This window comes from Rhipicephalus sanguineus, chromosome 7 (assembly GCF_013339695.2).
Source record: "Rhipicephalus sanguineus isolate Rsan-2018 chromosome 7, BIME_Rsan_1.4, whole genome shotgun sequence".
Lineage (NCBI taxonomy): Eukaryota > Metazoa > Arthropoda > Arachnida > Ixodida > Ixodidae > Rhipicephalus > Rhipicephalus sanguineus.
The window spans coordinates 124516327-124543310 of NC_051182.1; the positions used below are offsets into that span (position 1 = coordinate 124516327).

At 47.4% G+C, this 26984-nt stretch overlaps 1 protein-coding gene across 1 annotated transcript; it reads right to left on the minus strand.

The window, feature by feature from the left end:
• Positions 1 to 435: 435 nt before the first annotated feature.
• LOC119399833 (organic cation transporter protein) lies at positions 436 to 23132 on the minus strand. The gene is made up of 10 exons (XM_049417859.1): positions 21568 to 23132; positions 16058 to 16158; positions 14158 to 14312; positions 11435 to 11603; positions 10087 to 10234; positions 9356 to 9447; positions 6529 to 6743; positions 4554 to 4735; positions 3123 to 3268; positions 436 to 2463 (listed from the first exon to the last, which is right to left on the minus strand). The coding sequence occupies exons 1-10, from the start codon at positions 21931 to 21933 to the stop codon at positions 2361 to 2363; spliced, it is 1677 nt and encodes a 558-aa protein (XP_049273816.1). The 5' UTR covers positions 21934 to 23132; the 3' UTR covers positions 436 to 2360.
• Positions 23133 to 26984: the final 3852 nt, after the last annotated feature.

The following is a 26984-nucleotide window of genomic DNA, read 5'->3' on the forward strand; positions in this document are numbered from 1 at the left end:
ATGATAAGCGTTCAGCTGCTCAGAAGGCGCTGCTGCCCTATAGCTGTGTGCAGCTCGCGGCTGTACGCGCGCATTCAACCTGCATTCAACGCACTTTGTGTAGGCGCGTTACAATGTCCTTGTAACTCTCGAATTTTCTGCGTGTGTAATTTTCATATGCGAACGCAGGCGGTCCACACTAAAGGGTGCATTGCGAATAAGCGCTAATTGCGGAAACAGATTTTTGTTCAGCTGCTCAGAGAGCTCAGAGCGCGCTGCTGCCCCTGCGTGCAGCTCGCGGCAGTACGCGCGCATTAAATGCACTTAATGTAGGCGCGTTACAATGTTCTAAGTCGGGCATCTGCGTGTGTAACTTTCATATGAGAACGCAGGCGGTCTTCGAACCGCTCATAACAGCTGCCGCATCTGGACGCGCGCAGTTCGCGGCTGCAGAAATAACGAAAATTGCTCCACAGCATACGCTCATGGAATGCACATACGATCGCTCATCTGAAGATACCTTTGTCACGCTGGTATTCACGAATTTAGCGCGAGCGAAGAGGGCACACGTTTATAATTTTTCTAGCGGCACGACACGGTGAACCGGAGAATTCGGAGCCGAGGGTGTTTACGTCGATCGGCTCGGCTTGCATGACGCCCCACAAATTATGTATTGACCTTCCGCAAGAGCAAACACACGCCGATGGTACAAGAACAGAAGTTCGGAGTTGTGCCGACGGGTTACCAGCCGCTTTGTACATACATTGGTACATATATAAGCCCACGAAAAAAGCAACCTTTCTAGTGGTGGCGCTGTGGTGTAATGGTGATAGTGCTTGCTTTGAGTGCGTGTGGTCGCGAGTTCGATTCCTGTGTCGTGCGTGCTTGTATGCAAATGTCATGTTTGTGCATGAATACTTTGGTGTCCGTTTTCTATTATGTCGTAGTGATGAATAGTAGCGGAAATTCGCCGGTAAACGAATATAGTGCCTAAAATATACTTTTTTTTTTCATTTCGCGACCGCTCTAGGGCCTCGTATAAAAGGAGGTTTTAACAGCTCTCAAAAGAAGGAGAAAAACTCTCAATGCGCTCTGTTCAAGCCCCCATAATGGCTTACATAAAAACACCAACTTTACCTCCAAAAGGAGGCTTTAAAAGCTCTCAAAAGAACCAGAAAAACTTCCAATGCGCTCCGTTCAAGCCCTCAAAATGAGTTCAATAAAAACACAAATTTACCTCCTTAGTTCCGTCTAATCACTCCCTTAAAGGATGTAAATAAAACCTCCTTTTGAACCTCGTTTTGAAGGGGGTTTTGCGTAGTACCTTTTGGATGCACGTTATGCGTCGAGCCCGAAACTCCCTAAAAGGCTCAAACCCGTTTGCAGTGTAGACCACCGTGGAGGGTTGACATAAATTTAAGGCATTTAAAACTGTTCAATTCAATTGCACAGCGAATACCGCAAAATATTTGCATATGGTTATTTATAAGCTGTTCAGGGAGTGTTTTGCGGCTGCGTATAATATCGGATGTTTCGAGTAGTCCGCCTCACGAACTATAGTTGTGCTAGCTGTCTTTGACGTCTTTTTTTAGTTTTGTTAGCACTTACACAAAACATTCTCCATAATTCACATAGGTTACGTTACGTTAGGTTGGGTTAAGTGGTAACACCGCTTTTTCGAGGCGCTGTGGTTCGTCCGGCGTATTACCGTTTGCATTCATGGTCTACATATTTTTTAAAGGGCCCCTAAACAACTTCGAGTTTTGAGGCGAGAGAGCAGTTTCTCGCCTTCACTACCGTTCCTACAGGTGCTATCTCCTCCTCGCCACTTAGTTCCTCATAAAACACGTGGACAACGTCAGTACTAAGCATCGAGACTATCAGGATCTCGCGCCTTTCGGCTACACGCTGTTACCTCCGCTTGCACAGTTGAACACGCGCAAAACGAAGTGAAATCAGTTAATTGCGCGCGATAGTCATGCCAGACAAGGCAGAACTGCTGCCGACGAAAGCGGGGTAGGAAACCATTCAGAACTGATATCCCTCGTATACGGACCAATGGAGAGCTGATTTCATCATGACGTCACGTGAGCGGACTGCCAGCGTCACCAATTGTGTCGTAAAGATGGCAAATACCACGAGAGAATAACGCGCTCGTCCTTCGTATTTTCCGGGGTTGTTTAGGGGCCCTTTAAATGTTCACCTACATCTCTGCCCCCTGTTGAAAACACGGCACACGGCCATATCAACCTTCAACGCTCAGTTCAATATGCCCATCGCAGGACAGGGTAGTGGAACTGGTGGTGACGTGGTCATCTTCGCCGCTGCCACGGCATCATCGTGGTGAAGCCACGGCGATATAGATCCTGCGAGGTAGAAGCTCAATGCTTGATGTCCTCGTCAATCATAGCCGGTTCCGTTACCGGAAGTTTGAGCTTCATGTCGGCTGTAACATCCATGGGGAACGAGTCCTTCTCTGACTTCCTGCAAGAGGAAAGAAAACAAATGCGCAAGAGGACATTTTTTTTAGGGGTTGATGCTTTCTGCATTGGAATCGGTGAAAACACGTAAGTGAAGTGCGTCTTTCTAAAAGTAGTTGCAGCTTTGTTGGCCGCCAAAAAACACAAGTGCCTAAATTTGGACATTGTCTAAAGCGAAAAAAAATATCAGCAACTCTCAGGCTGCAAGGGCGTAGCCAGACTTTTTTGGGGGCGGTGGAGGGGAGGGTGGTTCAACTATGCTTTTATGTGTGCTCGTGCTTGCGTTTGTATGTGTGCGTGTATATATACACATGCAAAATTGAAAAATTTGTGTGTGTGTGTGTGGGGGGGGGGGGGGATTGAAGCGACAGCAAATTTTATTCCAACGTCCAACACAGATGCACCTACCTTTATGGAGACATGTTTCACTGTCGTGTTATGAAGGATTCGTATAAAAGAGAGATCAACAGTGATTTCTTTTTATGAGAATGTGTCTGGTTTCCTATACAAGTCATTCGGTAGAAGAAGAAACGACAATAATGAATTTACAGCAGATGGTTCTTCACAGCATTTCTTGTAACAAGCAAATTCAGTAACACGACGGACGGTGCGCGTATTTTGGCTTTATCACGTGACTGCTCACCCTGCGGACGCAAGCCTCACCTAGAATCTCCCAGCTTCTTGGACTCCCGTATGGTGTCCGGTAGCGTAACTCTGAGCGTCTCCGGCAGCAAAAGCATCAGTGCGGAACCGAGCGCAGAGACGCCGGCCAGAGTACCCATGGGGACAGCGTCAGTCAGGTAGGTTCTCTACAAAAAAAAAAAAAAGAAAGGTGGCAGACAGCTCAGTCGTTGGGGGCGGGGGGCACACTCTTAACCAGATCCTGCTTAAATGCTGGTCATATCCAGGAAACCAGACGAAATATGTCCGGTTTCATGGCTATATCCAGCCCTTTAGGCGGAACCTGATTAAGAGTGTAGGTTAGAGCTCAGGAAATCGTTAGTGACAACAACAGACTCTAAGAGGGCTAATCAAGAGCTGGTGGCACTAGCCATCATCATGCTTCAATTATTATTATTATTATTATTATTATTATTATTATTATTATTATTATTATTATTATTATTATTATTATTATTATTATTATTATTATTATTATTATTATTATTATTATTTGCAGCAGCAGCAGCAGTATTACTAACATTATTATTTATTATTTTAATACCAAAGCCTTAGATGCCCAACAGTGTACCCAACACTAAGCAACAATAGTCGCAGTAATGCTTTCATTTGGGCCAGTTGGTGCAAATTTGTAACTTGATTCATGGCTGCGCTAAAAACACGGACAACAGAAGAGGCGAACACAGGACGGGCGCAATCAGTCAAGTGACAACAATAGTCGACGGTTAGGCAAAAGTAAACAACACTAGACAAGGTTAGCCTTGAGTTATCAGCAACCAGCGAACATTAGGCGGTATGGGTAGAATGTACTAAATACAGTAGTTAAATCAGGTCGGATATCATCGTCGACACTACGGACACGATACCTTCTCGCAACAATATATCGGTTCACAAAGGTAGCACCTTCTCTTGTTTGTTACGCTATAAAAGTTTCTGAAGCGAGACGGGCTGAGATGGCATTCTCTAGAACATTTGCTGTGATTCTATGACTTTTACGCGTAGTTCACATCAGTGCACAGGACGATGTGTGTACTGTAACACAAAGTACAACAACATAGTCACCTCTTTTCACACCCCCTCTACCTCTGTCTTTCCCTTTACTGTACACACGCAAGGCACAGACACTCTCTCCAGACTGACCTCTCCTCCTTCCTCTTTCTGCACCTCACGCGGTTTTGCAGTGCCTCTGAGATCGGCCCACCTTTGGCCAAGCGATGATGAAATGTAATGAAGTCAAAAATTTTGCCGGCCAGTTACGTCGTGATGATGTGATAGGGTGACGTCATCAGATTATGGAGTTTTGTTTTTTTTTCATCATTCGTGTTGACGCGGACGCCGGCGGGGGCCACATTTCTCGGTTCACCAGGCATCTAAGGCTCTCGCCTCAATAGCTGTCCGTGTTTCTCTACTTACCAGTTCCAACAAAAACGGCGCGGTCGAAGAGCCCACTCTCGTGCCGATTAGGCAGGCGCTGACACCGACCGTCCTGTACAGGGTCGGAAACACTTCTGCCGCGTAGATCCAGGCCAGGGTGAGCGAAGCGGATGCCATCATCTTCCCAACGATGGCGAACATCTGCCGTGGCACCACCCACACTGCACAGACATGTTTTTTTTTTTTTTTTTTCAGAGAAATTTGGGAGTGTTCCCACACTCCTGAAAATTTGGACTCGTCGGCATCGCATCTTTGCAAATAACAATAAAGAATAATGAAAAATCAACAGACAATCAAGCCAAGTAATGTATAAGAGACGTTATTTGTAGCCTTTTACCTCTCTTGTAGTAATTATGATATAAATGTGAAGAAATTAAAGTGGACGAAAAGACAACTTGCCGCTGGCACGTACCGAACCTGCAACCTTTGCACAACGCGACAGCTGGCAAAAGAAAAGTTTTCCACACTCGCCGCCATGGCTACGAGCGGCGTTAACACTGCCTGGTTTACGTGTACAGAATTACCTGATAAAGTGGACGGGAGGACGACCGCCGCTGAAGCTCAGTGCGTAGACGTAGAGGATCGGGCGAGTTATCCGAAGGTTTCATGTTCGGTCTCTGCCGGAGGCAAGTTGTCTTTTCGTCGGCTCTACTTTCTTCCCATCCATGTCAGAATTACCATACACTAGAGACAGTACAATTAACGTCCCCTATTGCATCCTTAGCTTCATTCTTCATCATCTGTTGGTTTTCACGAAGGTTGCGTCAAAAAAAGAAACAAGCCCTGAAAATTCCCGTGTGTCTTTCGTGTGCGTGTGCTTAGCTACGGCAAACTGCAGTGCTCCCGCGTTATAATTTGCCAATTTGTTGAATGTATCTCTCAACACTAACGCACGCACTTTAGATGGTCACACATTACAGCTTGCTTGCAAGCAGCGATCGACCCCATAAGAGCAACGGCGCGCGGCCATCGGTCCAATGACGTCAGCACATATCTGTAGATTGCGCGACGACACTTCAAGACAGAATACGTTTCTCTTATCACCCGTTGCTATAGCATTCCGCGCTTCGCGGGAAGTTGGGAATGATTGAGCCGGCCGGTGAAAACAGATCAGTGGCGGATGGAAGAAGGCGCTCGTTTGAACTGCGCCCAACTGGTCAGACTCGCCGACGTAGCGGCACGCCGATCATACGTGACTGAATTCGCATTGCCGGTTGTCATAGCAACGAGACATAACACCATTCCTTGTCATAAAGTTTCGTTATACCTCCGATAGGCGCAGCCCTCACCGGACCGACAGGCTCGACGCGGAGCCGCTACTTCGTCTGGTCAATAGTGGCTCGCGAATGTGCTCAGCTAAATACAATACGCGGACAGCGCTAGAAGATAGAAACAATAGAAACGCGATACTCGGAGTGCGTGGTTGCTGACGGCGAGAGTGAAGCTGAAAGCGAGAGCGTTCGTGACGCGTAGTGACTATGTGGTACAATGTCGTTCAGTCAGTGGTTCTCGGAGGCGCCGGCGGAGCGCTTCACCCCTTTGTAACGCGCGCTCGCCACCTACAGCCGCTTCAAGCACGTTAGCGCATTGTTTTGAAGCAAATAGCGCTCTGCCGGCTCCACCTAGGACCTCAGACTGGAAAGCTTGTCGACCGAATGCAGTCAGCTTGTGTCACGAACGCTCTCGCCCTTACCGTCACCTTCACCGCCACCAGCCACGCGCTCCTAGTTTCACTCGCCGAACACTGTACATCTCACACAGCGCTCAAGATCTGTGGCGTGGCCAGGGGGTGGCACATCGCGCCCGTGCGTGGGGATTAAAGGGGTGCCCCCCCCCCCCCCCCGCCTCCAAATCACTTCAGATCAAGTAGGTGCCATCCTCCCCTAAAAAAAGTTCTGCCTACGCATTGCTCAAGATCAACCTCAGTTAATAGGGACTGTGCTCCGTCTCATACCTGGAGGCAGGACTGCCACGGCGAACGCGCATACGCCAGTGATGCCGTACACAGCGATCATGGTCCATCGTCGCGGACACCACCTGATGGCCGCGTAGCAGATGACGGCCACGGGGAACTCTGCGACGGCGGCGATCACGAACGTCAGGTAGGGGTCACCACCCAGATTGGTCACCGAGAGCTGCAGGCCGTAGAAGATCATGCCACTCGCCGCACTGCGAGTCAGCGGCAGCATTTTGTTTTCAGGTGAGGTGGTGTTTTTTTTTTTCTTATTAATTATACGTTGTTTAGGAGATGTTGGCGCTCTTACAGAACATCAGCTACTCCATTTGGTCTTTACTGAAATCACGCGTGCTCCATGTCGGGGGTCTCGCCATATTGTTTTCCACACGCACACAAAAAAAGTAAGGTTCGACCAGACGACCGTCTAAACTCAATAGCCTGGAGCGAAATCCGTCTATGACCCATTCTAAAAAACAGTTTCACATTATGAGGCGCCTTTTTATAAAACAACATCGATCGCGGTTCTATAGTGGTTACGGCCGTTAAGGTGCTCTGTTTCTCCTGACTCGAAAGTCGCCGGTTCGATCCCGGCCGTGGCGGCCACATTTCGATGGAGTCGAAATGTTAAGGGCCAGGACCACATAAAGTTATTCAGTCAGTCAGTCAGCCCGTGTACACGATGCCAGTGCAGCTTAAAGAACACCACATGGTATCAATTTCCGAAGCCCTTCATTGCGGCGTGCCTCACACTCATATCGTGTTTTTGGCAGGTAAGACCCCAGGTATTACTAAGTGCGAAGCATTTCTCAGCGAATGTTTGGCACTTTGAGCATTTCTATCTGCGTATCTATCTAGCCCACGAAGTCTGGGTGCTATCATGATCGCCTCCTTAACTTGGTGTTGACCAAAATGGGCATATGGGAGGGTAAGAGCATTTGTCGAATGTGACTGTCGGGTCATGACATGAATAACGTGAAAATCCTGTCGCGTACGTCGGCAAACCCTTTCCTCCAGACACGTGTGGCACACACCCGTTTAACACGGGCCGCGGTGTATGGGTATGCGCCACAGGTGATTGACAGCTTATATCTAGCCAGGAACGGCGCGAACAGACATTGGTAATTTAAATGCGAGAGCGTTAAGAAAATCCGACATCGCCAGCGTTGACCCGACGAATGGAAAGAATAAAAATTAGGATCCCAGCAGGAATCGAACCCAAACATTCTACGTGGCAATCAGGTATTCTACCACAGAGCCACGCCAGATCTATAAACTGGTTTGGAAAAACAGGCTATGCAGGCGTAATGTCGGTGCAACGTCAATTGTGGTTGTGGTGCTGGCTATCTAATTTCACCAGAAAGCAATAAACACTACATATGTACCCCTACGATAAAGGCGTCATATCAGATTAACGTCTGTGGTTCCAGTGTCGGCTCCGCTTTTACAGCAGTCTAATAAACATTACATTTGTATCCCTATGATTCAGCAAGCTATACTGAAGCATTGCTCGACCCTGGAAGAATACATTAACGAAAGTCACGTACGATATTCACATCATTGCATCATAAAGTGCACTTAGTTTTGATAATACTGACGTATGTACTCTAACGTGAGGGCTGACGTTACGTCACACCATAAGTTACACTTTAAACGCCAGCGTTGTCGACGTGCCTGGTAAGCCCACGATGTGCACAAAGGTACTACATTTACAAAAAGGCATCAATCCACTTCGTAACGCTTGGCTCAAAGCCATAAAAAAGAGCATAGGAGTACTCGCTGACTGCTTCGTATGAAAGCGATTACCACAACGCGTGAAATCTGCCGAATGTTTTTATATTATGTTTTTATCAAACAACAACAATCGCCTCTCCCGAGCGCCTTTCCCTGTTTTAATGCCGCGCATCCGGTACTTACAAATCACGAAAGACGTACGCTATCAACGTTACGTAGCATTCTTGATAGGAAAGTGTCGAACGCCGTGTTTTTCAAGAAAGGAAACGCGAGCTAGTCACATGGTTATTATTGTCGCAGGAAAGAAAAGGGCTCCCCTATGGGTGCGAACACATTCTAGACTGCGTGCTAGGATTTACCCGTGCACTATTTGGTCACAGAAAGCCTGATGATGATGACGATAATAATAATAATAATAATAATAATAATAATAATAATAATAATAATAATAATAATAATAATAATAATAATAATAATAATATCTGGTGTTTTACGTGCCGAAACGATGATACGATTATCAGACATGATGTAGTGGAAGGCTCGGGAAGTTTCCACCATATGCTGTTTTTTCACGAGCACTTACACCGCACAATAAACGGGCCTGTAGCATTTCGCCTCTAGCGAAATGCGACCGCCGCGGAAGAGGGATCGAAACCGGGACCTTCGGGTCAGCTGCCGAGCACAGTCACCAGTGTGCCATCGAGGTGTACAGCCTGATTATGTGAAGAAAACTTACGGAAGAATGTGAATATCTTGTGGTTCATATCTAAGGGATTACACACTAACAACCGGCGGGCTTACCACTGTCCTCAAAAAGCGAGTCTTTGGTACAATCTAAAAAAAAAAGAAGAGTCTGTGTGACTCCTCGGAGAGTCCTGACTTGTCACATATATGACTCTCTTTAAAGACGCACGTTAACCCTCTTGTGGGTAACACGACACTCCGAAGAAAGTACAGTGATTTCCAAAGAGAGTTGACGCGCCTCTTTAAAGAGAGTCATATATGTGAGAAGTCAGGAATCTCCGAAAGGAGTCAAAGGACTCTTTTTCTTAGAGCGCATACGTTAACTTACTACAGAAAATGTTCTACTTACGATGCGTATACCAGAATGCAGGTGTAGACAAAGACCCTTCGACTCCTGACGAGGTCCAAGCAACTGGCCTTCTTTTCGGCCGCTTGCTCTTGCTGAAAAGTTGAACAGAAAAGTGAAGCAATAAAGGACGACTTCGTTAGTATTAACAAGCGATGTAGGACAGCATCTCATTGCAAATCTAGCCAATGCTTCGATACGACAACTTGACTTGTCAGGGAAGGAAGCCCTCTTAAAGGCAAGTCTTCTTGCCAAAACGTCGACTACAGCGAAATTCCTTCTTCGAAGACTTCTCTCTTCTCCAAGTGCTCAACTTCAGCTGAACCTATGTCTTGTTTGGATATGATATTATTAATGTGAGCGTTTTATGTGAGATCTTCTTGTCCATTTGTTACATAACATTGTAGCTAAAGTTCTTGATTTCGAGACATTTTCTGCAATGCCGTGGTGCTCTAATTGCTTCTAGCTGATAACGTCCTTGTGTAAGCATTTATTATTGCTCTTCTGTAATATCCGGCCAATAAAACTATGAGCAGAAGTGTGCAGGCTGTACGCAACCTACTTGCAGATTCCATGGTCGCATGCTTCAGAAAAAGATTCTCAGAGACTATTTTGTGCGAGGCGTTTGTACAAATATAAGTGCCTATACATGCACGGAACATGACGGCGACGGCAAAAACCTGCGAGAGTCTCCATATGATTCCTATCGCAGTAAAAGATACAGCAAATATCACCTGCAGGATTTTCTTTCTCAGTTGACCAAGAAGAGAGTCTATGTCGTCAATTGGCTGTCTGTTGTCAGCGCAGGCTTTGAGTATGACTTTTCGAGCTTCATCCATTTTTCCAGTTGCTATCAGCCAGCGGGGAGATTCGGGCAAGTACCTGGAACGAACGTGCAGTTGGAAAGAATAGGTAGTTTTTACAGCGTATCGGTATGTGGCTAGAAGGTCGGAAAATGGGGTGGTCTGTGAATCTGTGAGTGCGCAGAAACTCCTCCGGCGCAGCCCAAAAAAAAGGTGCTTTTGAGAATAATTTTTGTCTCTACCTTAACTTCCGTGAGGAGGGGGGAGAGGAGGTCAAGAAGTGCACTTCCGTGTTCTATGCGAAACGTATGTCTCCGTTTTACTAGCCTAAAACAACCACTGTCTCCTTTTATTCCTCCCACATCCAGGTTTGTTTTTTTTTTTCTTTGTAGAACGAGCACCGTGTGACACTCTTGGTTTTCTTGCGATCATATCCGGCCGAACGCTTACTTCCGGTTGGAAGAATATTCATAAAACGCCTTCTAAAAAATAGATATCGATGGATCTGGTTGAAGTGCAGAGTAATATTTCATAAATATATTGTCGGAGCAAAATTGTCCTTAATGTCAAATAACTGTCCGGATAATTATTGAAAATTATTTGAGTTCATTGAAAGATTTAAAGCAGCTAGAATCGTTGTGGCACCTGGCGGAAGAGATCTCAACCGCAAGCTTTTTTTTTTTTTTTTGATGCGCGGCTTCTGAGACCCGCATCAGCAGTGCGAGGAAACAAAAACTTAACCTTAGCGCCCGTGTGGGTCACGCCTTTCTTTGGCCGTGTTTTTTTCGTGCGTTATAAGCTTCGGTATGACGAACCAACACGCCCAAAACGCTACGTTATAAAGTTAACACAACCCTAACGAAAACCAACAGAGAATGAAGCCAAGGTAGGTATAAGGGACGTCATTTCGGGGAGGCCGCCGCTGTAGCTCAGTTAGCAGAGCATCGGACGCGTTATCCGAAGGTTGCAGGTTCGAACCCTTCTGGCGGCAAGTTGTCTTTGGGTCCACTTGAATTAGTTCACATTTACATCATAATCGCTACAATGCAGTTAAAATAGTATAAATAACGTCACCAATAGTTTCCTTGGCCTCATTGTTGGTTTTCATTAAGGTTGGTACAGACAAAGAAGAACTACCTCTTAAATTCCCCGCTCATTCAAAGTAAACAAAAGGAATAAGCAAGGGCACATGAACGCTGAGGTACAAGTGTAGCTACCAGACATCTGGGTCAAGGATTTGGGTGGCCTCCATTATCTGCCTTTTTTTTTTTTCACTCACCATGACCAAACTACGAAGACCAGGAGGGGCACGCTGATGGCGCCCTGAAGGCTCCTCCAGTCTTGGAGGAACCAGGCAAAGCCCGGGAGCATGATGATGCCGATGGCAAAACCGACGCTGAAGGCCAGGGCCGCGGTTGTCCGCTTCTGGGGACCGATTACCTCCATCACTGAAAAACACATGAGTGGCACCCGTTTGACATTGTGCGACTTAGTAGTGCCTTTCTATTTCATCACGAAGCTGAGGGAGGCTGGGAGAACAGGCTGAGAAGCAGCTTGACTCGCAACGGCTTAAAGGGCCCCAAATGGCCCCTGAAAATACAAATAACGAGCGCATTATTCTCTCCTGGGGTTTCCTGTCTTTTCGAGAATAGTTCGTGACGCCGGCATTCTGTTCACGTGACGCCGTGAGGAAAAAAAGCTCTCGACTGGTCCATACACGACGGACATATCAGTTGTTAATTGCATGAAACACTGCGCCTCCATGCAATCGCATGCCCGTTCTGCACTGTCTCGCATGGCTATGATGCGCGATCAATTGATCTCACTTCTTTTTGTACGTTTTTGACTGCACAAGCGGAGACAAGAACGCGTAGCCAAAATGCGCGAAATACTGATAGGCTCAACGTTTAGTGCTAACATTATCCGCGCGTTATATCAAGAAATAAGTGGCGAGGAGGAGATAGCGCCTGTAGGAAGGGTAATGAAGGCGAAAGGGAAGCCACTATCTCGTCTGTGACCTCGAAGTGTTTTAGGGCCCCTCAACAGGAGGGCACTTTGGCGAGCATAGAACAAACCGTTATGCACACAATCGAGAATCAAGAAGGGACTTGAACACCTGTGTGACGAACCGCCCTATAACAGGATAAATAAACAGCAACAAAAGGTAAAAAGAGATAAAGAAACAGAATTATCAACAACAATTCAATGCATTTTCTTAGGAAATAACGATTGATAAGAACACATAGAAACAATTTACATTGCTAAAAACTACACTGGTAACTACAAAATGCAGTGTTGAACTTGCACAGGTGGAAAAGAAGTAACATGCATCAGGTCTGTAAAGAAACAAAGCATTTATGCTTGAAGGACATCACATATGGTATCAAAAATGGCATCAGAACATGATTGGAGGTCAAGTGGCGAAGCTAATAAAACAAAAAACAAAAAACAAAATTAGAACTTTGAGGACAGTAAAGTACCCATGTCATTTCTGGAGGACCTTTCTGGTGCATGTGATCTCACTTTTGAAATTGCTTGCCAATTCGCTTGTGTTTTTCGTAAGGTAAGTTTAAGAAGAAGAAGAAGAAAACTTTTATTAATTTCCGGCAGATTGCTGGGCTGGGCTCCCACCTAGGAGCTAACGGAGACACCGTGTCTCCTGGCAGCTTCCTCGGCCTGCTGGATCGCCCAGAGTTGCTTGTCCAGGCCCGAACTGAGCAGCGTAGTCCGCCAACGCTCCCGAAGGCCTTCATTGGAGGTCGCGACCCTAGTATTGCAGATTAATGCTGGACATGCCCATAGGATGTGATCAAGCGTGGCTCTGCTGTTACAATACTGGCATAGATTAGTTGGGTATAATTCAGGATATATGTGGTGCATGATGACGGGGTTCGTGTATGTTCGTGTTTGTAGCTGCCGCCATTGAACGGACTGGGCCCGATTTAGCTTGGGGTGTGGCGGAGGGTACTCCCGCCTTTGCATTCGGTAATGCTGAGTGATGTCACAGAATTTAGTGAGCCGATCATCCCATTCCCATACAGCCGCGGAAGAGTCTATTCGGGTGGCTGTTTCTTCTAACGCGGCCCGGAACGTGAGACCTCGAGCCACGTTGTGCGCCACTTCATTTGGATTGACCTCCTGGTGACCTAGGGGCGTGTGGGCAGGGAACCAGAGTATTTGTACACATTTGTCTGCCTCATGAATTTTGCCTGTATTTAGGATCCGCAATGCCTCGGGGGAGATTCTGCCGCTTGCGTAGTTTCTCACCGCCGTTTGCGAGTCGCTGATGATATAGCAGGCGTTCGTGTGGGCTATGGCCATCGCGATAGCGACTTCCTCCGCCGTTTCTACGTGTCTTGTGGTAATTGATGCGCTTGTTTTGCATTGTTGTGTGTGGTCTACAACCGCAGCCACGAAGCGGTGACGTTCCCGATAGCGTGCAGCATCGACAAAGACCGCCTCGTGGCTGCGCCCAAAAATCTTGGTCATGGCTCTGGCTCTACTGAGTTTAACGCTAGAAAGGTTATTGCCTGTTAGTCTATAGCTAGCTTGCTAGTTAGCTGGCGAGATACATGAATCTGCTTTCGAACTGCGTACGCGGTCGAGTCGGTGGGCCAATGTTCCTACGCTTTCATTTCCGATACCCACCTGCTTTCGTCGCGCCGATGATTCTTATTAACGGAGATCACACGCCCACTTACATAGGAGAAGCATGCTCGGAGGCTATAGCCTTAGAGCTTTTTGTCTCCTTGCTTGTGTCCGCAGCGTTTTCTTGCAGGATTAGCCAGATTTCAGGTCGGCACAGCAAATACCTCCAAAGGTACACAGTACAAACGCCACTTTGAACCGACTGAATTCAGAGCTGGGATCGCGCTGCCTTTTCTTCATCTTTGTATGTGTGTTAATCTGCGCCGCTATGCAACATAGTTGTGTTCCAACGCGCCCGCTACCTGTGAGAACACGTCCCTCAACAAACTAGAAGTAGTGTTCCTATAAACTTACGGAGGCAGAAAGAAGCGGCCTGACCCAGTCCCAAGCCGAGACCCAGAATGCCTCTCGAGAACAAAAGAATCGAGAACCACGGGGACACCGCCACGCAGACGCTACCGACGAAGCTGGCCACGTAGCCGGCAATCACCATGGGTCTTCGTCCGAGCCTGTAAAATTAATCAATCAATCAATCAATCAATCAATCAATCAATCAATCAATCAATCAATCAATCAAAGTTTACTTCAACTGAAAAGTCTGGATTGTCTTTGACGCTAAAAGTTGCTCTATACTCGGTTACAACTTTAAAAAATTGGCTGCGTATCTGCGTGCTTCCCTGAAAATGTCGTCTAAAGACGATAGAAGAGGCGCTGCGTGAGATATGGACGCCATCTGGCAATACGTCGGGAAACATGAGTGCTGTGTTGCGGGCTGGTAGTCCCGGCGCAGCAGCAGGCGAAGACCGGCGCTGACCAACGCGACCGGCGGGAACGCCAGCCAGCCCGAACACGCGGTTTGGCACGAAGCGCTAAAGCAGAAGAAACTTCCGCACTCAACGAGTACTCTACACAAACCATTTTATTTACACGTCGCCTGTGTAAAACAGGAATGCCAGAGCGGTGCCCCATGGCATTCGTACAGTGCAATACAGAACCGAAACTGAAACACAACAATGAGCTCGTGCAGAGGGCACGGAGGAAGGCAAGTTTCAGCGCAGTCGCATTTTCAGCGCAGCTTAACAAACTAGGGTCTTTAGAATTACGTATGTATGCATTTTCTATTGACTTGACTGGGACGCTGAACACTCTTACATTGGCAAAATACGACACTCACGGTACAATTATATACATCTGATTATAATTTGAACGTATGCGCATAATATTATAGAGCGTTTTGCATCGCTCTTACAAGGCGGAGCGAACCAAGACATCGCTCTAAGATGAGGACTTCTAGAACTCTTGCGTTGACGTTTCTCGAAGAGTTTCATAGAGATTACTGGTATTAACGAGGCTTAAAGGCTAGATGTGAGTGAGTACATGGATATTTAATTGTCACTGGAGCCCCCATGCAGTTGTATCAGGGATGCGAACAACACTAAGTTCATTGCATAAAAGAACAGATTGGATGCGACTACGGGCATTCTTGACTTGAAGAGCCTAATCATGCAAGATAATACGGCATGAGTTAAAGGCACAGCACGATCTTTGTGGTAATCAGTGCTGAGAAAATAGAACAGGTTGTAGAAACTTCACGGCTTAGAGCTGGAAATGGCCAATGCGAAAAATAAACTCTGTGCCGCGATGACGTCACCGCGCGTTATCTAGCAACCGCTTGCACAGCTGTTCGCCCGCTTCGCTAACCCATACACAGTTCCGCCACCAACACGCCTGCCTGGACACTGCGCGGATCCGCTAGGTCACGCCAGCCATACCGTTACGGCTTAACTGCGTATGCCCTCCTTCGTTCTGCATAAATCCGGAACCTGGTGGCGGCGCGCGGCGCCAGACGCAGACGTGGGGAATCCTAAGAAGGTTCGCAATGCCGACGAGGAAGCCGCTTACCGGGAATCGCGGCGGGCGGCCAAGCGAGACTGCTGGACTCGACTCGTGCAAAGCAGTCCGGGACGTTGCACGGCCGAAATGGCGAGAGGAGAATATGCTTGACTCGACAAGAACTTGGCATCACTTGGCATTACATCGCATAACCTAGCATCGCTTGGCATCACTTTCGTTTGGCGAGGACCAGCTATAGGCACCGATCAGCTCTGCTGTGCCTTCAGTGTTGCGCCACTAGTGCAAGCTACGCTCGGCTATTTTCAACGACCACTTGTCTACCACTGATGTTGCACTGCTCCACTGCCCGTTTAACTCGTCTTTTCACTAACGTCGAAAACGCGTAACCATGGAAACTAACCTGTCACCCAGTGACGACACCAGCGTGCCCACAAGCATTCCGCTCATGGTGGCCGTCTGCACCAGACTCCGGGTCCATGCTCGCTCGCACACCAGGTCCCACTGCATGTTTAAAATTAGATCAAAGTAAAGTAGATTCGATTCTGAGGTATTAAGTACCAACACCACCTTATGATTCTGAGGCACGCCGTACGTGCTGGAGCACTCTGGATTAATCCTCACTACCAGATTTTCTGTAACGTGAACCTAAGTCTAAGTACGAGACGTTTTTCGCGCACCGTTTACAGTGTTGGAGCGCTTACAGCGCGCTCCGTGACCACCATGGATTTAGTACAGACTCCAGATGAAAAGCTCCCCATAGCGGCCCATGCATTAGAATCTCCGAGCGCAAGGGCGCCGCCACTGCAACCACTGCACCACGCGGCGAGCTTTCCAAGATCCTGAGACGCGTGCTAGAATTGACTGTAGAATGCAGTTTTCACCGCAGTTAAAGTGAGCTCACCTAAGTAGAGTTGTAAGTAGGTGTCAACAGAAGGCGCGGACGACGGCGCACTCTGACTCACAGCTCAGTCACAAGACGCGCAACCAGCCGCGATCTCGAATTCAAGTGGATGTGGTTGCGTCATCTAGCAAAAGTGCCTGCAAACGCACCACCCTGCTACACGAGTCCTGCGCACAGTAAATTGCCTAAATTGCCTTTAAGATTTCCTAAAAGCATTGTAAATAAATATATAACACTGTGTAAACGTTTTTAAAGCGTAAAAACACCCGCGTTTTATTTATATTGCCAGTATTACTGTTGTAGAGTAACGTTAATTTTAGCTCACCTGTAAATAACTGCTCAGGCAAGAATGACAAAGGTAGTCTAATGGCGGTATTCTTGTGGTCGGCGCTCTTTTCGCCTATCTTTTTCTCCAGAGTCTGTACCGGAAGCCGCCTTTTATCCGTGGAGTAGGGTGCCTCGGCGCCAGCGTTTCTCGTACATGTGGTGAGTGCGTTCATGCTTGACCCGATATGCCACCATCGCACAACGCAATAATTCCACTGTTTGACCCAATATGGCGCCGGCGCGGTCAATGTATGTAACCACCCTGTGCGAAGCAACGCTGGCATCCAGGCGCTTTACCGTTAAGTTTATGAAAACAGAAAACTGGGCGAGTTGGTATGTATTCATCGTTACCAGAGAGCGCACACTGATGACGGAGTGAAAGAGAAAAGAACACGAAAAAGCGCAAACTTTCAACTACAGATTAATGAAGGAAAACGGAAGAAAATAACATACAGAAGTTTACAATACCGCACTCTGCCGGCTATTGAGTGTGAGACATGGTTCTAGAGCTTAACAACTTAACGCGCCTTTTATTACGCCCACTCCGTACCGGCACCGCCTTCTCTGTCAACCAAGCTACCACAAAGTTCATCTGACGTTTTTTACAAAGCTAGATAATGCTTCTTTTCATTCTATTTGCGATACTCGAATAAAAAGTTGATGCCAGTGACGAAACACTTTGTGAGGACAATGAGCTGGCCAGATCCGCTGATGGTTGTCTTGAAACAGATGTCGCAGAGGAACCTGAGATACTGCTGTACGTCCATCATGCGACATGCCGGCTGACTAAGCGTTGCACTCGTCGTAGTTATGATTCACTCCGTCGTTATAATCTCAAATGTGTACGGCGTACCGAAACTTCATCTTCGGGATGGAGCTGCCCCCGATGGTTGCTTTACCACTCTAAGACATCAGCGCCATCAAGGCCAGTCCGGACGTGACCTCTACCATCGTGGACATTGTCTGTACTATAGAGGACGCCAGCAGCAAAGGGAAGTGGCCCCCGTGATCTTGCTGTATGTACAGAGTGCATTCGATGGCCTGCCACACTTAGTCACTGAGAATTCCCGGGATGCACGCGGCATCACGGGCTGTCTCCGACAGTTTATGCTCCGGTTCCTCGCGGGGAGGATCCTCCGGTATCGAGTCGGAAGGACCAGTGTGAGTCCCAGGGCCGTGACGACCTGTTTAGCTCAGCCCGTTTCTGTTTAATCTCGCGTTGGCTGCCCTCCTAGTAGCCAACCCAGTGGTAGACTAGTGCTCACACAGTGCTCCATCTACGCCGACGATATGGCACTGGGTACGCGGGCCAAGGTGACAACTACCGGCTATCCGGCGATCACTACAACGGTCCCTGGATGCCGTGACCTCGTTCTTGCGTTGCATGAGGTTGAAAGTGTCCCCCACAAGACGGAGGCACTCGTGGTCCACCCTAGTGCGGCTGCAAGAGCCTACTCCCAGAAGCTGGTCTCGAGCGGCCGGCCTATCCCCTGGAGCAAGGCGATGACTTACCTGTGGCTATAGATAGATCACCGCCTATTCTGGATACCAGCAGTAAAGGCGGCTACCACCGTGGCAGCACGGGTGCAGTCTATGATCGGCAAGCTTCTACTGCGTTGACGGGGCTGCCCTCGAAAGGTGACCCTTCAGCTCTTCCACGGAGCAGCCACAGCAGTGATGTTGCATGGACTGCCCCTGGTGCAGCTGCCAATGCGCCGCAAGGACAAGCTGGAGAAGCAGCACCGGTTGGCCATCAGGGCGCTCCTGGGGCTGCCATGCTATTCGCCAGTGTCTGCCACACTGGCTCAGGCTCTGGCCTCCCCGCTGTACTGCTGATGCTGTGCCAGGCACTGCTCCACAATACAGCAGAGGGAAGCACCTGTCATCCAGCACCTCCATAACGGACCGTCCTCCCGCATAGAGGCATATGTGCTCTGTACAAGGACCTGATTCCACAGCCTTACTTGCAGTGCAGCCACCACAGCCACACATGCGGCCGTTGGACGTCTACCTGCAGTTGGAGCAGTGACCGGGAGATGCACCCCAGCCAGCGAGCTCCAGCAGGCAGCAGCTGCCAAGATCCGTGAGCAGCTGAAGGGCCACCTGCTCGTGTTCACGGATGGCTCTGTATACCGGAGACCTCCCCCCCCCCCCCCTCTGCTACGGCTGCCTTCGAAATTCCAGTGCCGCCTTCCCTTGCCCGGCGAGCTGAACTGCAGTCGAGCTGGCAGGGCTTCATTTGGCAGAAGACCATCTCTATGCCAGCTTGCCTCAGAAACACGTGGCGGTCATCACTGTCTCTAGGCCGGAACTACAAGCCTCGTTCGAGCCCGACTGGGCTGACATCACTGTGTCCTTGCTCCTGACGAAGCTGATGGCCATGAGGGCTTGCGGCATCACTGCCCTCCACTGGGTGATCTACTGGTAATAGTGGATGCCCTCGCTATATACCAGAAACAAGGAGGCAGATGCTGTAGCCAAGACGCACACCGTGACGACACCCCAGTTTCTTCTTCAGTTGCTGCCTGCCACTGGGGTCTAGTGGTTATGGTACTCGACATCCAGTATCGGCCGTGGCGGCCGCATTTTCGATGGAGGCGAAAATGCTTGAGGCCCGTCTGAAGTATTGTAAGGGAGCTGGTATTGTAAGGGAGATGACCCACTAGGGGGTGGTCTGGTTTCCCGAACAACCTCTCTGTAAAATAACAGCTTATTAAATGTTTACCACTAGTACCACCAGGGTTGCCAGATTTGGCTACTTTGGGCCAGTTTGCCTACTTTTCTTAGGCCGTGGCGGCAGAAAAAATCTTGGCTACTTGGCTACTTTTGGGCCAGTTTCCTGTTGCCTCGACTTGAACCGAATTATCGATATCTTGCGAAGTCGCTTCCGCTGGCGTTCGAATACGCGATGTACAAACACGGCAACGAAGGCGGGTTTCCAGCTCCCAAAATTTAATGTGAGGCTTGCATTGCACCTAAGAACTTTTGGATACGTGGCTAGGACTCGGGGGAAAACTGCTGCATGAGGCCTCATTTTGCAGACCACCTGTTGTTGAACGCCACTTTTAGGTGTAATTGGAGGTGAACGCGACAAACGAAAGCGCTCCGCATACATGACGTGCTGCAGTCACCGACATTGGAAATCGCATATGCGACAAACTACTTGTGGTATTTACTTGAATTAGGTCTAGGCTGACTCGGGAATATTACCCCCTCGGACTTCGTCATCAGGCGAGAAACGATCGTGAAAGTGTCTACGATACATGCTTCAATCCCAACATTTTGAGCACGCTCATGCAGTGCTCATTTTACTGTCGCCCAAGAATGATACTTATAGTCCTTTTAAGAATAGCCATGCAATGCACGTGAAGAGAGTCGTTTATGCAAAAGTGCAAGAATCTTCGTCATCCTGCACGAAGCGATTGCTAAAGTCCACAATTTATGCTTTAACCTCAGCGATTATGATTTTGAATGGTTCTAGCTGTACTTATTCACATTTTCAACCTAAAGGCTCTTGCATTTAGCCATTTAAATAAAAACGTCGCAGCTGTTTTCACACACGCGTGGCTACATTTGGCTATTTTTACTGCCATTGGCTCAAGTTGGTTAATTTTTGGCTTATTTTCCCAATTTCATGGCTATTTCTTATCTTTTTGACCTGGCAACCCTGACCACTACCACCTTAAGGGCCTCGCTCCCTTAGAACACAACGTAGTTCATTCGTACCGATAAAGAACTCTGTAGGCCTTGGTGGACGCCGTCAAAATCTATGACGTCACGACGCTTACGTGCGGTAACCTCATGGCGGCGCAACCGCCTCTATTTTTCTATTGCGCATTTTCACAGTAACCAAACGTCTTCGCTCTGGAGGAACGACGTTCTTGTGTTATTGCAAAACGGTAATTTACTATTTCGAGAAAGAAAAAAGATTTTTTCTTTAGTGTCCCTCTAGTGTCTCTCATTGCAAAACTAAATAGCTTTTATTACCTAGACCCAGGAATAATATTGGCAAGTTCACTGCAAACTTCTCATGAGTATACTTTAGGAATTCTTGGCCTGAAGTGAAAATAACGCGTCCCTCGAAATATTTAAAAAGGCCTGGCTTTCAATAACCTCATAAATATCTTACGATAAAAATGGTAACTGATTCCGTATTTTGTTACATATGTTTCATCTACTGCTTACCAGAACATTTTGTGTAACTTACTTTTGTATATTTAGTACTGTTCCTGAGAACGTTACTCTCTGATGTCTGTTTTTATTGTAGGTCTCACTCTGTCTCGCAACTTTGTGACCTACTTTATTTTTTTCAATTCAAATCAACACAATTATATTTATCATCTTACATGACAGGTTGGAGATAAAAGCTGTCCAAGTGCAGCTTGTAGAGTATACAAAACTAAATTTCAGATGGGAGGCAGTAGTCGAGCTTATACAATTGAGAACAGAGTTAAGTACACAAAGTAAACACCAAGGAATATACGAAACCGCGATATGCACGCGTACGTAAACTTAACTCATGTTATTTAAATACATTGTGTGAAGCATTACATGCATTTATAAATTGTATTACATGTACACAAATCTTGAAATCTTCAAATTAAAGGCTCGCTTAATCTCTGAGATCTGTCACTCAAGACGACAAAGCAAAATATTCTGTAAGGCTTTTGACATGCACTCACCTCTTGCACCAGAGAACTCCGGTAATAGCTCTCTCCGTATTCCCACCGGTTGCAGCGCACCGTCTGATTACCGAAAACCGGAGTGTCGTTGGCGAAGAGCTCGACGTCGAACATCCGGCAGCGACCACTGCTAAGCGAAGACCTATAAGCATCGGCCGTTGAGTTCGGGAGCACCAGAGACTTCCACTGCTCGGACGTCACGTTCGCGGCAAAACCGTCAGGCCTCGCGCACCAGTGTTCGACCGTGGGCAGGAAGAAGCTGTATATGACCAGATGAAGACCGTTGGGCACACCTCTGAGGAGGCAGAAGAGGTAGACGTTCCTCTGGAACTTGCCATAGTCTCCGATAACACTCGTGACGTCCATCTCGACGTATTCGCGTGGGCTGACGTCTCCCGATTTAGGACTATTCTTTCAGTACGCCAATGAAATGATGTGCCCTCGCGACCACTGCCTATGACAAACAGGCAGTGCGGCGTTCAGTGTCCCAACACTCCAACTACACTGACGCGCACTATCTGGATTCTCGCGATATTTGAAACCTAAAGTAATACCTCCAAGCTCCTCGAACTATAGTAATACCTCTGAGCGGTGGACAATTAAAATGTACGCCGACCATGAAGGTTCAGATAAAAGCAAGACGTTTCGGCTCCCGCACGGGAGCCTTGTTCGCAGTGAAAAATGAATGCGCAAACCTGAGTAATACCATCGGGCCTCGAGTACTACCTCCGAGCTCCCCGTCTCTTGCTACGCACGAGGTCTCGGTTCTTCCCTTACAAGGGCACAACTGCGATCACTATGTGGTCTTGAAGAAAACCCACGCACTCTTTGTTGTCGGCAAGAGGCGCTCGCAGTGCAAAAGCCACCGCCAATGTTCGGCGTGGCGGGGGTTAATCGAGGTGCGACTAAACAGCGCACGTGCTTTTAAGCAATCACCCGGGCGCGCTATCGGCACGGGTTACCCCCGTGAAGGCGTCAGGTCGCGGCGTTCCTTTGACGGCATATTTACCTGCGTCAATGTTTCCAGTCCTTTAAAAAATAATAAAGCAAACTCCCGATAGCGCACCAACGACGCAGCGGGTAATCTTCAAGTCGTTTTTTTTTTTCTTTTACTTCCTGAAACACTCCAAAGTCGAGTGTTGTGTTATCATTTCTATCTCGAAGTAAATAAATAAAGGCCACTCTTCGCTTCACAGAGGCTTTTCTGACGTCTACGAAACGCGAATGCCTTATTGTGTGGTTGAAGTCGCACAAACCTCACAGTCCTGACTCCGAAGCCTTCTCAGTCTTCTGTCCCACAGTCCCACGTGTATACACCGGCACTTCTTTCGTCCTTGACATCCCAAAGTACCGAAGCAGATTTTTTTGTCCTCTCCTCGCTCGGGAAACTTAAATCAAAACTGAAGAACTTGCAAGAAAATATTCCTCACCAGAAACTTCAGTAAGATGATTCACTAACGGTTCTCCTTTCCTCTGCCAAAGCGGTCGTTGGTCAGAAAATGGCCCGTTGTTGTAATGCCGGAAGTATCCTTTACAGCACCATGCTGCATCTCTCGAGGGCTTTAGCATGAGACATTGAAGATAGACGTCAGTCTTCTGGCTACCTAGCTGTGGCCCTTCGTCATTCTTACAGTGTGCAGGCACCGTATACAGCCGCACGGGTCACAGCTGTATGAGCCCGCTCGCGGTATCTTATCTCAATTACGTTATGACACTGCCATTATGAAGGCGAGGCCGATGGCGGCGGTCATTTACGATGTTCGTACCCGCTTACACTTAATACAACTTGCACCTCAAGAAACGCGGTGGCTTGGTCGTATTTCTGCGATCTGGTCAAGGTCCTGACCTAGTTTAGTCTTGGCTGCGGTCCCCGACGGAGGCACATGTGGAAGTCATATGAACGTGAAAACGTCCGTGCATACGCGACTACCCGGCTCTTTTCTACATTTCTGTTAGGTTAAAGGGGAACTAGTAGGAGTGGTAGCAGTGAACAACTTTACTGAGGTCCTGAGAAGGTAAACAGGGGGGTGGAGGTGGGCTACTAGGTAGGCCCCCACCCCGCCACTGGCTAATCATGAGTCGGAACAGAGAGGCCATGCCTTTCCGCTCGTTAACGGGCCCTCTAAACAGCCAGGAGTTAGAAGTCTTGTCTGGAGTCCGTGATCGTCTTCCTCCGGTCTTCTTCTTGGTTAAAATCCTGTAACCCAGTGCACTGCCAGAGCATGCGATTTAACGAGCAAAATTCAGCGCCACACTCTGGGCAGAGTGGATCAATGTCGGGGTGGAACGTGCTCAGAAAGCCCCTAGAGGGTTAGGACCCCCGTCTGGAGCATGCAGAGCGTGCTAGCTTGTGATCTGTTAAGCATAGGATGGAGCAGGCGAAAACTCTGCCTATCCTCTCTGTAAAGTGATGTGATTTCGTATGGAGTAACTATAGGATCACTATGGACGAGCCATCCCAAACTCACCCGAGAATACGTAAGAAGTCAATCTAACCAAATTTATTATTTCCCTGTGGTCGAATACTCGTAACAGCAGAATATAGGAAAATATTAGGTTTGGTTAGATTGATTTCTTACCTGCGTTGGAGTCTATCACCGCATTCTGCGCCCCATTACACAAAATTTTTGCGTCGAAAACAGCCACTGAAAGTCTCCGATGCAGCTGCTCAATTTGAATCACGCGCACTAAACGGAGGACCTGACGTCACTATCTCGGCTGCCGATTTCTGTTGGTCTCAGCGGGCGCCCGAGAGATCAGCGGCCGTAACATATGTAGCAACAACTCTGGCGTACCGCATGCGTATACGTTGTCCGAATTTTTGTAATTCACTTTTGATCTGTAAGCCGTAGCAAAAATTGAATAATGACAAATAGAGAATCTCACGTTCTTTAAAGGAGGTACCCACGGGGCATGACAGAGGGCGCCACTCCAATTTCTCGATCACGTCGTTTTCTCGCTCAAAAACGCTCTGTTCTCGCCAGGAATGGCGAATTAGTTATTACACATGCCTAATCTTTGAAACTAACTCAACTCAATAATTTCCTATGGCGACCCTTTAAAAATTACTGCTCTGCGAAAGAGACCAGTAAAAGCAATTGATAATCGTTCATTTAAAAATACAGCTAAATTCTCTTTATTTATGCATGCCTAACTAAGGGTCACCGAAATTACGAATAACGAGATTGCTAGCTGCATATAGGAGATGATCTTAGATGATAATAACTCATTTGAAACGTCATCTCCCAAACGTCATCTCGCAACCGATTCAAAATGCCACCTCACGGTTCCAACACGATACCACTTTTTTTTTTCATCTCGTAAAACTGCGGAACATGCATGACACCGCTCACATTTAGGTCATACCTAGTTAGCTAGCTAATCGAGCAAATTAAAACAAAAGACATTTGTTCTAACGTGCGCATTCTGAACTTTGCCAAAAAAGTCGTATTCTGACCTTTAGCGTTCTACCTTCAAGAACTGTTTGCAGCCTTCTTCGAAACAATCGGTATATTATAACGTGTCCAACTTTAGGGATCGCTATGGTTCAAATTTGATTTAATCTGGATTGACTATAATAACCTAGAGTGCGCTGCAGGTGATCTAAATGACGCATTCAGATTAACCGAAGAGGGGCATGAGAAAGGACAAGCGTGGTCAGCGTTACCATTGGGTAGATTTGGGAAGGAGCCAAAACTCGAGCTAAAAGTACCCAAAATTATCCGCGCTATTTAATTTTGTCTTTACTTTTGTAGACACGTAAAATAGAAGCGGTTTTATACATATAGTTTTTAACGTTTAACTATAATTATTATCATTTCGAATATGTAAAAACAAAAATAATAACACAATTTCTCTCTCTTCCTTTATCTTCAAGACACAAGTAAGGTGCTAATAAATAATTTAACTCTAAGTTCGGTATGCCTGCTTACACTTTACGCAGAATCTTTCCAGAGACAGAGTGATTATCAAAGATTACGGTCGACAAGCTAAGGAATTTCAAATCTCGAGGCAGCTTTTCTTTGAAGTCGCAGACCGATATTAGTTAGTACAGTTAGCATAATATCAGTCCATTTTCCACTAATTAAATACGAAGATGAGAGAAAATAGCGTAGCTTCATTTTGTTGCTGATCTTTGTTTTTCCACGCTCACATGGGGACACTCGCTTTGCATCAGCGTCAGAAACTGGCGCGCAGCGCCAACATATTTGGCGGGAAGCATAAGTAGCGTTACAGTAACGGGTTCGCCAGTATTGTCACGGGGATGTGACGTGGACGAAGGTAGCAGTCGGCTTGTTCGAGACTAAACTATTTATTTGGGCGAACCTATGCCCGAAAAAATGCAAACGCACGGTAAAAGTAACTTACGCTGCACCCTGAGAGCGGTAACCGGTAATCTGATCATCGGCGGATGATAAGATACACTATAGCCACCTTTTTACAGTAGCCAACGAACCTTCCAGCGTTATCGCTGGTGCTCGCTTAAGCTCTCGAATAAACTTGATTATTCGCGTCCTGCGCGCAATCTTAACAAAATGATCTGCAACAATCGCGAAGCTTCTGAAACACCGCGGCGCGATATGCGCCGAGCATTGCTAGCAGTCGTTTCGGGTGAAACCAGGATAGTCATAGTGACGTCACAAATTTTGGCGATCCGTGACGTCATGATAACGTCATGTCATGACGTCATCACTCAATGAGAATTTTTCGCATCACTCATGTTGACGCCGCCGAAGCGGGACTCCCACGGTCAATTTTTGCGTTTGATGAAGCATTTAAAGCTTTCGCCTTAAAAATTACACCTAACCTATCGAGTCCACGTTACCAAAAATTGTAGATTTCGCGTTCAACAAGATATCTCATTCAAGCAATTTTCGTATTCTTGACGCCACTCTTTCCGTTAATTTACCAAAAAAAAATATGGAGCCGGTAAGGGCGCACAAGAAACACCCTCATTCGGGCGTAAAGCGCGAAAGGAGAATCGGCGCCGAATGGCCTTGAACCGGCGAGCTTCGTCGGAGCGCGCAACGCGTGCGTTTTCCGCAGTGACTATTCTGTGGTCCAGACCACAGAATAGAGTGCAGCTTTATTCTGTGGACAAGACCACAGAATAGAGTGCAGCTTTATTCTATGGGCCACACAATAAACTTGCGCGCTGTGGGCTGTGCAGAAGTGTTCTGTAGCCCAAGCAGCCCACCTCTCTTGACGACGGTTTTCTGTCACAAATTGACAGGGTTAATTCTGTGGTCTGGTCCACAGAACAGGCACTGCTAATGCCCTCATAAGGAACTGAACCCACCCCATGAAGACTTCGATTTGCCAACGCTCGAGCTCCCTTGACGACAGCTTCTCTCGCGAATCTCATTATGTGCTCGCAGTTTTGTGAATCGCTATTGAAGACGCGTATGCGTGAAAGA